We start from the raw sequence: 15,272 nt of genomic DNA on the forward strand, positions 1-15,272 counted from the left end.
GAAAGAAAGAAAAATGCACATTTAAAGATTGGAATAAAGCAACTCAGTTAGTACAAACAGTTAATAGGAAAAACATAAGGAAGAATATAACAAAATGGAATGTAATAAAATAATAAAAAAGAAGAAAAATACAAAACTTAAATAAAATCCAGAATAAAACGGGTATGACAATAAATTCATTTGGTGATCAAGAGAACAAAAAAAGGGGAAAGGAAGAAAAAAAAAATATATATATATATTACAAAACTATCGCAGGAAAAAGGGCTTGTAATTGAAAGGAATATGAATTGAAAAACTGTAATTTTAGTTTATTTTTGAAACTAGATAATGTCCGACAGTCTCTGACATGTTGTGGTGGAGAGTTCCAGAATTAGCTGCAGAGACGGTGAAAGATGAAGAGTAGAAGGATGTTCTATGTTTAGGAATGGAGAGAGTGATATGGTGTTGTGAGCGAGTATCTATTTCGTGATATGAGAACAAATGTTGAAAACGAGAAGCTAAATAGCTAGGGATAGAGTTCTGAATAATATTAAAGAGAAACCTGAAAGAGTGAATAGTTCTTCGCACTTTTTAGACGGACCCAGGACAGCATATTTAGTGAAGGCGAGATACGGTCAGAACTACGGACATTGCAAATAAATCGAACACATGCATTATGAACACGCTGTAGTCTGTCTGTCAGTGTCATGTTAAGGTCAGTGTAGAGTGTCACAGTAATCAAAATGAGTCATCAAGAGCGACTGTACTAAATTCTTCTTGAGAACCAAAGGAAGGAAATTTCGGACCCCTTTAATGCATGTGAATTTTCATAAAAATTATTTTTAAATACCGGTATGCAAAGATAACTACTTCACAGTACAACGCATCTGTTAAGTACTGTTAGATAACACCCAACTGCACCACTATGTGCGCAGACTGGGGACGTCCACTGGTGGGAGGTCTACCATTGCTATACGTCAACGTTTGAAGGCCTCCATCAATGATAATGCAACGCCTAATGCTTCCCGAAGCTCAGAACGATTTTGAGGAGGATTTCTGCCACGAGTAACTGTAATTTTCACGTATGACACCTGTTCAACTTTAGTTACATCCATTCTGGAGCACAGTCTCTAGCATACCAACTTTTGCGTGTGCTGTCAACTACTGGGTGTTCATTTCAAAGTGTGTCATGACGTCACTGTTGTTGAGTCAGCAATTTGAAGCGAGTTTCAGCTTTTATGTCAGAGAAGTTGCCTATTAATCAAGGCGTTCAATCTGAACTTGAGAACGTGTACGGTATAACTTGAACGTCGTAGCAACAGATGGCGGCCTGTACGGTCTGTGTGCTACCATAACCTCTTTCGAACTGTGTTTTGCGCGGCCAAGTCGTACGCAGGGTATTTGTTATCATCGGTTGCGTACAGCAACATTCCACAACACAAATCAAATGCTCCGTGTCCATGTTGACCGTCCACGTTAATGTCAACAAATACGTAAGTAAACGTCTTAACCCTCTCCCCATATCCCGACAGTAAAAAAAAACCTCACCTCAGTAAGTGTTTCGAAACAGTTCACATTCCTGCCACTACCGGCGTTACCGTACGTAGGCCTATCGGTACGTACTCTTCAGAATGAACGCCGTACTAGCTAGGCAACTTATCTGTTACATAGGTAATACGCCTTTGCGGAAGTGTAGGAAGATTGAATTCTCTAGGCTCATCGGCTAGCCACATGACGGCATACAGCGGGCCGTGACACACTTTGAACTGAACACCCAGTAGACATCAATGCACACAGACGCAAACTGGCGGTGTGCTCCAACCACGAGAAAGTCTCTGCCGGCTGAGACGAAAAGGAGTAATGCTGTAAATGAATGTTGATGTCATAAGATGTCATAAGGTCACACACGTGGGTACTCGTATCTCTATTGGCTCGCTGTCACAGCACAAACAATAACATTGATACACACATGTTTATACTACCCTAGTTACAACATTAGATCACTGTTAATCTCCTGGTCTTTTAACCTCTCCATACAGGAAATAACAAATGCAGGAGAGCGCATGGTTTTTAAACAGACGTTATAACCATAATATTATATATCTACTTCGCTTCAATACATGACGCAATAGTAATCACATTCCTTTCACGGTTGATCTCCTGGTTGGAGAACAGTACAACAGGTTTTCAAACGTAGGTATATACTGAACCCACCAAATTTTCGGTTATTCGAAAAATATAAATTTGTTGCCATGACTTATGAAATGACCCTCGTAAATAATTAATAGATATCACATGTAATCATTTAAATTGTTCTTCATTCTCAACAAAGATTTCAATATAATATAGATTTATTTATTGTCGATATTTTCCTTGAACAAACAGAGGCCTAGAATGGGCATTTGTAATCAGAACCAATTAAAATTCGAAAAGTCTTCTTTTGTGAGATAAAAACCCTACAAATTTCTTCTAAATGTATTCAGTTCTTAAGTTCCGTGCATTATTCTTATCAGACAATTATATAAAAGAGGTGCTTTTAATATCAGCTGTTGTAACGCTACTTAAAGTTTTCCCGGTAATCTGAAGACAATCGAAAGTCAGATAGCTAACACTCTACATCATTATCATCGACCATCAAAATCGCTGCCATCAATAAAACATATTTACAACATGAACAATTATTTACGTGTTTCTGAAACAACAAAAAACTTAACATTTTCCATTTGTGTTTGAATTACAATGTGGACTTTATGAACTCCAGGTTTTCTTCGTTCTACGAAAGAAGCATCAACAAGTAACATTCCTCCATGTTTATCACCACAGTGCTTTGATACTAGTCGTCTGGTACATTTATAAATACATTCCATGTAAGTATAACATGAAATAGTGATTCAAGCAGGGAATTAAAATTCATATGGGAGGTCTTCTTTACCGTTATTTGTAAAAAGTGGGATGAAATAGTATAAGTGAAATAATAGGCATGAAAATACCCGCAAGCAAACAAAACCCTCTTACTCCATGTACCTTGAATACCTAATGGACAGGAAAAATTTGCAGACAAATCAGTTATAACATCCACAAAATGAGTTTGGATTTCTACGTGCACTTATATGCATGTTAAAGCTACATAGTACATTCAAATATACAGAAACATAAAACATGGAGGGTCCATCCTGCGTATAATTAGAGAAAATAGTGTAACTTAATATTCATCGAAGTGATAATATAGAGTAGGGGAGTAGTGGGTACATTGAGACACAAAATATTAAGACATATGTATGCAAGTGAAATTTCAAGCATTTTTAAAATCAAGTGCAACAGAAATATACATTAAAACATGGAGTACAATAATACATAAACAGAAATGTTAATAGATAAAGGACATAATCAGTGGCGGCTCGTGCCTTTCTTGGATGGGTGTTCACAAAAAAAAATATTTGTAATGAACACACTGACATAGGCTATTCTCGTATAGCTGAGTCACACGTCAGAGATAAACGAGTTCTAATATTCATGCACCAAATCTACGCAAATACACCAAAATTAAAACCATTAAACAAGAGTAGAGTAAAATTAATTCATAGGACTCACCTTCACTGCTGTTGTTGAAGATCTAGATTTATTTGTAGAGAAACTCCATGCGCCTAGTTTTGAGAGATGCAAATTTATCAATAACTCTAATGTTGTTAACAAGTTTTTTTTTCCACGGCCAACATAGCCAATGTACTTAATCGCTCTTATGTCATTGTGCTACGGAGGAATATTTTAATCCTCTCTTAATTTAACACCCTCACAACTTTACACACGTGTGTTACTTACTTTGCTGAACAAAAGACAACAGAATCAGCCCCCGTGCGTATCGGTATTTTGAAAAGAAACAGTAAAGAGAGAAAACGAGGAAAGAGGGAGAAAGGAACAGGATGCCAGACCCAAGGAAGATGGAGCATCTCTGTTTCTCTGTCACTAGCACGTTAAGACCTGTGCGAGCCAGAGCTATTGTAACCATTGTACCAAACCAGAAAATATTCTCGCCTGAGACTATTCCACCCTGCTACGGAAAAATTGTGCGAACTGCTGTCAATCTGTCCAATAGAGATTTAAAGACACACAACACACGAACGGGACATTCTGTCGAGACGAAATATGTAGGAACGTCATTACACATTGGAAAGTAATAGATGTAATAATATTAATACAGTAATATGTACGATTATTTTTGGTTTTTAAGGTGTTCACGTGCTCCTGTGCTCATATAGAGGAACCGCCACTGGACATAATATACAATGCGTGTTTGTCAAAAAAAATGCAAATGTCTCATTGTTCCCATTCAAGAGGGTACAGTGAGACACCAGTGTCTATTAACGGACATTGAAATGATTTACATCTATTTCAATAGAAAAAAAGCTTGCTGTCTCTATCTTGCCATGTTCTGTAGACCTATTTAGAATCATTTTGATGTCTTACTTCGAAGCCATTGAAACATCTGGAACATTTGGAAAAGTGAATTTTCCATGACTTTCCAAACTTTTGCAAAAATAAAATGAATTTTTGGTGACAACAAAGCTTATAATTATAAGAATTTAATTTAATTCTTTATTATTTTTTAATATTTTTTTAAATTTTGTGAATAATTTTTTATTTAAGAAACCATTAAAATGTAATGCATTCATTATTTTAAGCTATAGTTCCTAAATTGGTTACTAGTATGTTCATTTTTAATGTTAGTTACCGGTAAATGTAATATAATTACAGTTTATTTTTGCAAATCATTGGTAAATGGGAACAGTGAGACGTCTCAGTGTACCCTTCAATGGCATGTCTCACTGTTCCCTTTACGCATAGTTCGTTTAAAAATGGCACCATCACTTCAAAATCAAAACAAGAAAGACGAAACTTTGCAAAACATAACGTCAAATACCATAGTATCAGGTAACAAAACATTCATATTTCTATTTAATTTGCATATACAATATAACCTTCATTAAAAAAAAAAGCCAAAATTTTAAGTCTATAGCGAAAAATTACGAATTATTTTTTCATCACTCACCTTTATAACTAGAATCAAATCGAGTATGAAAATACTGTTACTTTACTCATGCAACATACAACTCCACTGTTACAAACATTTCAACATCAAAATTTACAATCTAATAAAAAATATCTCACTGTCCTCCCTGTCTCACTGTACCCACTTCTCCCCTACCATATTATAGTTCGAATAATTATTAATGGTTATAGCTAGAATAAAGAACTGTTGAGAAAACTCCAAACCATAAAACATAATTAGAACACGTGATAAGTAAGAAAAGAATAATAAATGCTTCGAACCGAGTAAATATAGACACAGTCTAGTATATACAGTCACGAAGCTGGAGTTGTGAGGGTGCTAGGAACAATAGACTGTGCCGGTACTATTTTGCATAGTCTGTAATGAGGCGATATTAGCGATCCTAGTGGTTAGCAACTATCTATGAATGCATCTTTACTACATATTGAGCTTCGTGACTGTATATACTAGACTATGATTTAGAGATATAAATCTGAAGTTTCTTTCTCTTTGCAGGTGAACAGGCTTCAGTATGCCTTTTCGTAAATTCGGTCGTCCATATATTCATGTACACGTACTACATGCTCGCTGCATTGGGGCCCAGAATCCAGAAGTATCTCTGGTGGAAGAAGTACATCACCTTACTGCAACTGGTAAAAAAAACACGCACACACACACACACACACACACACACACACCCTGCTTAGTCAAAACTCAACCCGACCCAAATGAAAGTAGGCATACATGCTTTGAAAACCCTAAAAAATGGCCAAGTAATGATTGAGTCCGGGAAAAAAGATGAATTGGTGAAAGTTTCGGAGAAAATAAATGAAGTCTGTGGCGACGACCTTGAAAGTTATTTACCCATACTAAAAAACCCGAGAATAATAATATTTAATGTACCCGGGGAGGTAAATATAGAGAATGCCGAGGACGCAATCATATCTCAGAATTCGGAATTAAATTTGAGTATAGGTGACGTCACTCCAAAATTCGTATTCGAAGATAGAAAGAAGCACAAAAACCTAGTAATAGAAGTGCGATCTGAAATACGCAAACGCTTGGCAGGAACAAAGCTTAAAATAGGGTGGCACGTCTGTAATACTGACGATTATCTAACCGTTCTGCGCTGCTACAAATGCTCTAAATACAACCACAGAGCCCAGGAATGCAAAGGAGAACTAGTGTGCCCACACTGCTCACAGAACCCTAGAAAGTCAGACTGCAAAGCAAATAAAGAAGATCACCGATGTATCAACTGCGTTAACTTCAATAAATACAACAATGGAGCTGCAATTCGTGAAAATCATTCATCACTTGACAGGAGCTGTATTTGTTACACAATTGCACTAAAGAAGTTAGCGGAAAAGATCGACTATTGAAATGGAAAATGTTAACCCTACACACAAAAAATGCAACCACTTACGTGTTGTACAAGTTAATCTACAACACAAGCGCGCAGCAACAACCAACTTGGTCCAACTTATGCAAGAAGCTCAAATAGACATTGCTCTTGTGCAGGAGCCGTATAATATCCATAATCATCTTGCCGGAATACCAAAATCCCTTAGAACGTTTGTGAGTGGGAACGGAAGGAAACGATCGGCTGTAATCGTAAATAACAAAGAAGTCGACGTACTACTCATCACACAATTATCGAATGAAGACTGTATCGTAGCCGAAATAAGCTACAAAAACTTGAAATTCTACGGAATATGTTCATATTTCGATATCACATTAGACATCAACATAAACATTAGAGCAGTAGAGCACATTATGCAATTCTCAAAGGGACAAGGTCTATTAATAGCAGTTGATAGCAACGCCAGGAATAAAACATGGCATGACACTGTAACTAACCAACGAGGTAAAACTCTAGAAGATTTTTTGATGATCAGTAACCTACACATCATAAATGAAAGATCAGAGCCAACGTTTGAAACTATAAGAGGCAGTAGTTACGTGGACCTAACCATAGTTAACCCCCGATTATTACGGCACGTTAAAGATTGGTCATGCGGCACACAAGAAAGTTGTTCGGATCACAAGTTACTCACATATAACATCACAGTGGAAAGGCAGGAAAGACATAATACCGCTATAGGAAATGTGAGGACAAGATACATAGTAAGGGAAGATGAACTAGAAAAGTTTGATACCCTGTTCATATCTAAAGTTGCATCCAAATTTAACTATAAGGAAGAAAATAAAAGCACGGACCAAGTCGACCAGGAACTGTGCGAAAAAACAAACATCTACGAGCACGCGGAAGACCTAATAGACGCAGCATTCTCTTGCATCATAGAAACCAGCAACGCCACCTTTAAAGTTTCAAGAGGAGCCGAACATGTAATGAAGAAAAACATAGTCTCCTGGTGGACAGACGAGCTAACAGTGCTAAGGAAAAAGACAAATGCACTTAGGAGAAGATACCAAAGAACATATAATAACGAGAACCTAAGACAAGAAAGAAAAGGAAAGTACTTGGAAGGAAAACGAGTATATGAAGAGAAAATGCAAGAAACAAAAATACAATCATGGAAAGCATTCTGTACCATTGATGAAGGAACCAACCCTTGGAACCAAGCATACAAAATGGCATCCGGAAAAAACTAGATCTCCAACTACATTGAACACACTATTAAAAGAAGACGGAACCTATACTACGGACACGAGCAGCACAATAACATATATGATTGAAAACTTCATACCCGAAGATGGACAACACAACGATAACGACCAACACAGGAAGATCAGAAAGGAAGTTCAAGAGCCAATAGGCACTGAGGACGACATGGATTTCACTACAGAAGAGATAATGACAACTCTAAAGAAATTCAACCCAAAAAAGTCTCCTGGAGAGGACGGATTATCCAGCGAAATCCTCATGAGGGCTATCAAAGTCCTTCCTCTATTCTTTACCAAAATGTATAACGTATGTCTGCAGAAGGGCTGTTTCCCCACAAAATGGAAACGTTCAATCATCGTCCCACTCATCAAGCCGGGCAAAGAGGACTGCAACGACGTGTCCAAATTTCGCCCCATCAGCTTACTGAATATCGGAGGCAAACTGCTGGAAAGAATGATGATCGACAGGATATTGCATCACACATACTCCAACGAACTCCTTAACAATAATCAATATGGATTCACCCCCCAGAGAGGAACAGTGGACGCAGTGGTAGAAGTTAAAAACTTCGTAGAAAAGAGCCTGAGCTCGAAAGAATGTGTCGTTATAGTCAGTCTGGACGTCAAAGGGGCGTTTGACGCAGCCTGGTGGCCCAGCATCCTTAAACAACTAAGAGAACTTCAATGCCCTAAAAATCTGTATAGTCTATCAGCCAGCTACTTTAGCAACAGAAGAGCAATTTTTTCAATTAACAACTACACAACAGAAAGAGAAGTTCAGAAAGGTTGCCCACAAGGATCATGTTGCGGCCCTGGATATTGGAATATCATGTTCAACTCACTCCTAAATCTGGACTTCAGCAGCCGAACCAAAGCCATAGCCTTCGCAGATGATCTAATCATTCTCACAAGAGGAAAGTTCAAACTAGAAGCAGAACAATCCGCAAACCAAGAAATCAAGAAGATCGAGAACTGGGCAACCAAAAACAAAATAGAATTTAACGCCAAAAAATCTAAGACTCTCTTCATAACAAGGAAAAGGAACGAGGACAGAAATGTCAGCATTTACTTGAACCATAAAAGGTTGGCTCAAACTGAGGAAATTAAATATTTAGGAATATATCTGGACACCAAATTCAACTTCACTACTCATATAGATCATGTCGCAGAAAACTCGCTGACTTTGATAAACAGACTGGCAAGAACAGCTAAGCTACAATGGGGCTTAGGTCACAAATCGCTCAAGACAATTTATGAAGGAGCCATTGTGCCTATATTAACTTACGGAGCACCAGTGTGGGCGGAAGCCATTAAGAAAAATAAGAACCTCACGAAATTCAAGAGGATACAACGGCTAATCAACATCAAAATAGCCAAAGCCTACCGGACTATTTCTTATGATGCCTCCTGCATACTAGCTGGCGTACCCCCCATAGCCATAACAATAGAAGCAAAAGTACAAACTTACCTGGCAACAAGAGTCGACAACGCGGAATACGATTCCCCACTGGAACCTAAATACTGGCGACATCCTGCACAATCACCAGCCATTCACGAAGTGGAACAAGGAGCCCTATATCCAACCGAAGTGTATACCGATGGTAGCAAGACCGGAGAAAATGTAGGAGCAGCCGGAATTATATTCGAGAACGGGAACCCAACACAACAACTAAAATACAAATTACACAAAAACTGTACAAACAACCAAGCTGAACAAATTGCAGTCTTAAAGGTACTAGAAACGCTCCAAGGAATCCAAGACCGATCAGACGAAGAGAAGCTTGTCGCCATATACTCTGATAGCAAGATAACATTAGACCTACTGAGTAGCAAATCCAAACGGAACAGAATAATTGAGAGAATAAAAACAAAAATTATAGAATTAACACAATCCAAGTGGATAATACACTTCGGTTGGGTCAAAGGACATTCCGGTATATTGGGCAACGAACTAGCAGACAGACTGGCGAAAGCAGCGGCGTTAGAGAATAGGGAAGTCGTCTACAACAAAACACCAAGAGAAGTTATTCTGACACGAGAGAAGGAGAGGGGGCTCGACATGTGGCAGCAACAATGGTCCAATTCGACGAAAGGAAGGATAAGCAAAGCCTTTTTTCCCCTCAGTCAAGAGGAGGTTGAGCCGAAAGGTGCCCATTTCCCCAGAATTCACAGGAATGACAACAGGACACGGAAAGCTGAGGGCATATCTCCACAGATTTAGAATAATAGAGTCTCCCATATGCCCATGTGGACAGCAGGAACAAACAGTCAATCACGTAATATTTGATTGTAACATAGTGACCAGACAAAGGAACGATATGATAAGAAAAATCCAAGAAGCAGGAGGCAAGTGGCCAACAACGTGCGAAGCACTGGCCTCCAACTACCTCCAAATATTTTCGACCTTCGTCCGCGATATAGACTTCACAATTCTGTGAAACATCAAACTTGACAGTGAAACTGCAAAACTTGTAAATAGGATAGTGAAAGCGAAGTCTTGATAATATTTAATTTTAATTTAGTGTGTTTCTATTCTTATGTGGGGTTTGGTAATTTGTAAATATATTTTAAGATGATTATATTCTAATTGCATGTGTAATGTGTAATTTGTAAAACTGATACTGTGGAACTATGTCCATGTCCTTAATGTCTTTTGATCTATCTGCGTAACTTACTGGTATATTATCTTTATCCTTTTGTGTGTTTATTGCTTATTGAATTGAAATCTAGGATAGTGAAAGTGAAGTCTTGATAATTTTTAAATATAATTTAGTGTGTTTCTATTCTTATGTGGGGTTTGGTAATTTGTAAATATATTTTAAGATGATTATACTCTAATTGTATGTGTAACTTATAAAACTTATACTGTGGAACTATGCCCATGTCTTTAATGTCTTTTGATCTATCTGTGTAACTTACTGGTATATTATCTTTATCCTTTTGTGGGTTTATTGCTTATTGAATTGAAATCTAAAATGAATACTGTGGAACTATGTCCATGTCTTTAAAGTCTTTTGATCTATCTGTGTAACTTACTGGTATATTATCTTTATCCTTTTGTGGGTTTATTGCTTATTGAATTGAAATCTAGGATAGTGAAAGTGAAGTCTTGATAATTTTTAAATATAATTTAGTGTGTTTCTATTCTTATGTGGGGTTTGGTAATTTGTAAATATATTTTAAGACATATTCTAATTGTATGTGTAATTTGTAAAACTGTTACTGTGGAACTATGTCCATGTCCTTAATGTCTCTTGATCTATCTATGTAACTTACTGGTATATTATCTTTATCCTTTTGTGTGTTTATTGCTTATTGAATTGAAATCTGTAACTAGGAAAATGTAGGAGTGATATATAATTAAATTCTTGCTGCTGATGTAATTTAAAATTGTAACTAGGGAAACACAGGGTCTTATAATCTTCAATTAATAATGCTAATGTAATTTGAAAGTTTGTAAGTAGGAAGGTGCAAGAATTCACAATTTGGAATGGTACTTAACTATAATTTATTCTCATCGCATATCTTATCACACAGATATTTATTGATTACGCAACTGGCAAATTTGCAATCTTAAAAATGTAATTATCTAGAAATGTCAAAACATGTAATATTACCTATGTAATGGGGCATGTTGAAATATATACTGCAAAAAAAAAACACACACACACCACACTCTCTCTCTCTCTCTCTCACTCACTCACTCACTCACTCACTCACTCACTCACTCACTCACTCACTCACTCACTCACTCACTCACTCACTCACTCACACACACACACACACACACAAAGTTGGAAATGTGCAAACATGTATGTATTGTTTTGTATTGTATTGTATTGTATTGTATTTTATGTATGTATGTATGTAGGCTATGTGAGAATTCACACTGCAAATGGGTAAACACTCGGCAACAGTAGTACACCAAATTACTCTCATAATAGAATTACAATTAATAATAATAATAATAATAATAATAATAATAATAATAATAATAATAATAATAATAATAATAATAATAATAATAATAATAATAATGGAATGCAAAACCTAAATTAAAAGAAACAACTTAAGCAAAGAAAGCAGTATTATTTAAAGTAAACCAAAATATTTAAAGTATACCTAATTAATTATCAACGTAATTAAGTACATGTTGAATTAATTATTTACATCCGAACTTCACTAACCTTAAAACGTCAACTTAGCAACAAGGGGAGTCTCTACTGCCTATCCCAGCAATGTAAATTTCATCTAATTTAGGTGCACTTTTCTCAGGACTTACATAAGATACACATTTGAAATTTTTAGGGGTTATTCTTCAAGTATTATTGTATGTAACAGGCTAAAATTACGGTCTTTATCTTTTATTACTCTGCTTTACATTGATGGGATGGCAGTACAGACTCCCCTTAATTACTTAAGCTTAATTATCAAGCTTAATTAATTACACCGATCTTAACTCCCACGAGGACTCTGGTTGAAATCCTATGCATAAAAAGCAGTGGTTTACTAGCGAAATGAGTCGGAGACATCATGGACTTAAAACTATGTTTGTCAGCGAGAGCGTTTCTGGATGAAATTGACGAAAGAAATGATCTGATGAGAAGCCCAGTGACATGGGGGAATTAGACACAATTAAGATATTTTTAGAAAAACTGGAATCCCTGCCATCTGTGCTCATTTAATATCATATTTTATACATGTGAATTATACCATTGAAATAATATGTTGTCATAGAGTTTAGTCCAGTGATTTTGTTGGAAAAAATAATTTACAGGAACTCATCTTATCAATTTTGCGTAACAAATTCTTCTGTCACTTTTACAGTTTAAGAGTACTTCAGTAACTTAATTATTAACAAATCACTTTAAGCGATGGGTATTTGGCAACGCTGTTACCGAAATGAAGAAGCGTGCTTCACCATAAAGGACTGAATACCGCAGAGCGTAGAGCCTTTTACAGAGCAGAGCGTGCAGCAGGCTGTTTGTTTACACATTTTCCCTCCACTGCACTGCCTCGCAGGTGTGTTTTCATCCGCTGGCAAGTGTTACTAGTGCGATGTTGCAACTTTTATAAAAACGAAGTCAATTTTCCACTAAATAAAAATAAATAACGCAAAATGACAAACAAAGCAAATTTCTATTGCTTTTACCATGAGGATTTACTCTTTAACGTTAATGTCACCCTGTATAATTCAGTACAATGACAACTTTGTAAGGGAAAATATGAGTCCTTTAGAGTCATAACTCACGATATCCAAAAAATTACTTATTCTTTAAAAATTCATAATCATATATAAAACAAACGACTTTACTTAAAACAGTAATTATTAATATTTATTAATAGCCGTACCCGTGCGCTCCGCTGTACCCGTTAGAAAGAAAAATAAAGTAATTACATAATTAATATAGCACATTTGATCCAGGGAACAATCGTGTTTGATAGAAGGATAAATCGTTTATTAGGTTAGTTAACTTAAATTGTATTAAAAGAATTAAAATGCGATCATTTTGATCCAGAGACCACTCATTTGGTCATAAAAATTATTTTAGGAAATACAGGAAACGAATGTACAGAATAGCCTATCAAGTTTTCTGTGCATAAGAAGTTATTTTAATCTTACCTGTCCTCGATTCACTCAGAAGTTACTGTATAACGTTATAGCATTATGTCCATCTGCAGAAACTACACTTTCAATTTTGAATTAATAATTAATTATACAAATAGGTGAATTTAGCTTCCGGTATTACTTCATACAAACACAGAAACATTATCTGTACGCTATGTTTCATAGCTTTCGATTATTGTTGTCCAAGGCCCCTTTGTTTTTTATTTCATTACACCGCCTTAGATGGCGTTGTTATTGTAATTTTGAAACTCATGTATCTCATTAAATATCGGTCCTATCAAAATTTTGCATAGTATACAACTTATTGGAAATTATTTTTAAAGAAACTTTTGTTATGTAATATGTTTCATGAAAGTTAATAACAAGGGAGATATTTCGATTTATTTAATTCAAGCCCACTTATAACCCCCCTTTTAAATCAAATATTTTGAATGACATATAGCCTAAATTATAAGTTACAACGAACTTAATTTATATTCCAATTTTGATATAAATCGGTTCAGCCATTATCGCGTGAAAAGGTAACAAACATCTAGACAGACAGACATACAAACAAAAATTTAAAAAATGCGATTTTCGGTTTTAGGGCGGTTAATTATATATGATATGACCAATTATTTTTGGAAAATCGATAATTACCAGAAAAATTTCGGCTACAGATTTATTATTAGTATAGATATTTAACATAAATCTGCCAAATGGTAATTAGCGGTATGTAAGTTTTTATTTAGTTGCCAAAAAACAAGTTTTTTATATTCTGAGTTATGATTCTAGAGGAATCACATATTCAATTACGTTAATCTTATTATTTTTTCTTGTTTATAGGTGCAGTTCTCATTGGTCGTCACCTACTGCGCATATATGCTGTTGTTTGACTGTATACATCCCAAAATAACATCAGTTTTCTTTCTTATCTTTGAGAGTATTTTCTGGTACCTTTTCGCCAGATTCTACTACAATTCATACATAAAGAAAGTCAAAGTATAATAAAATAGCTTAAGTAACAATTAACTCTGTTCTAGTTGTCAAGGAGATGTTATTACAAAAATAGTTCAATTAAGATGAAGTATTAAATAATGATACTAAACTTTACGTTGTACTAGTATATTATATAGTAAAACCCATTATATTTCAATTAGATTGTGACTATAATTTATTCAGACTTTATGGCAGCCGTCGGCAAATTTGTACGCACTATGACGTCACTGGACGCAAGCCGCAATACATAAGATGTAATATCAATCGAAGAGTACAGAGCACTACGTTCGGATCCCAGTGGCAGACTCTCAACACAAGCATCTGACGTAAACTACACAATAATGATTTATAGATTGACAGATTATATTTTGTGCGAGATCGTGCGTATTTGTTTGGTTTCCGCACAAAACCAATCCGCGGAAAGTGTGAAATTCCACATTCAGTATTCCCAACCTAACACACATAACAATTTTCCTCTTCTTACCGCTTAAGTGACATATTGATTTTACTGCTTTAGGCTTTTAACATATTATTTTTAGAGACGTTTAACATAGTAATAATTATAAATTGGAAACTTACCACTGCAATTTCACCTAAATTGCAATGTTAATTATTGTTTTTAAATATTTGCAAAAATTAAGTAAACTCTACAACTCCATTCCATTAAGGAAGCCATGAAAAAATCAACAAGATTCCAGATGCCGATGTTATTACTGCAATATGTTATATAAATAATATTGTTAAAATATTAAAATGAAAAATAAATCATTACCAAAGCTCGGCACTTGGGGACTTGTGTGTCGTGTGCATGAGTAAGGTTACAGGTACAACGTATACAAAGCTCACGCTGTAAGCGCTCAAGGACAATCGTATGTACTAAGAAAGTGGTCACATCTACGCACGAGGAAACTGTGTCATGTTGAAGCCAATGACAATCAGAGAATTACAAATAAACGGGCTGTTAGAGGAATTAGAAAATACGTGTTATTCGAATGGGTATTATAGAAGTTT

General features: G+C 35.7%; 1 protein-coding gene across 1 annotated transcript in view; it reads left to right on the plus strand.

The window, feature by feature from the left end:
- LOC138716078 (very long chain fatty acid elongase 4-like) overlaps window positions 1-14,368 on the plus strand; it is a 53,414-nt gene extending 39,046 nt beyond the window's left edge. The window contains exons 6-8 of the mRNA XM_069848954.1: window positions 2,741-2,846; window positions 5,543-5,679; window positions 14,109-14,368. Coding sequence (XP_069705055.1) covers window positions 2,741-2,846; window positions 5,543-5,679; window positions 14,109-14,270 — 405 coding nt within the window. The 3' untranslated portion in view covers window positions 14,271-14,368. The remainder of the gene's footprint in view (window positions 1-2,740; window positions 2,847-5,542; window positions 5,680-14,108) is intronic.
- Window positions 14,369-15,272: the final 904 nt, after the last annotated feature.

This window comes from Periplaneta americana, chromosome 2, assembly GCF_040183065.1.
Source record: "Periplaneta americana isolate PAMFEO1 chromosome 2, P.americana_PAMFEO1_priV1, whole genome shotgun sequence".
Classification (NCBI taxonomy): domain Eukaryota; kingdom Metazoa; phylum Arthropoda; class Insecta; order Blattodea; family Blattidae; genus Periplaneta; species Periplaneta americana.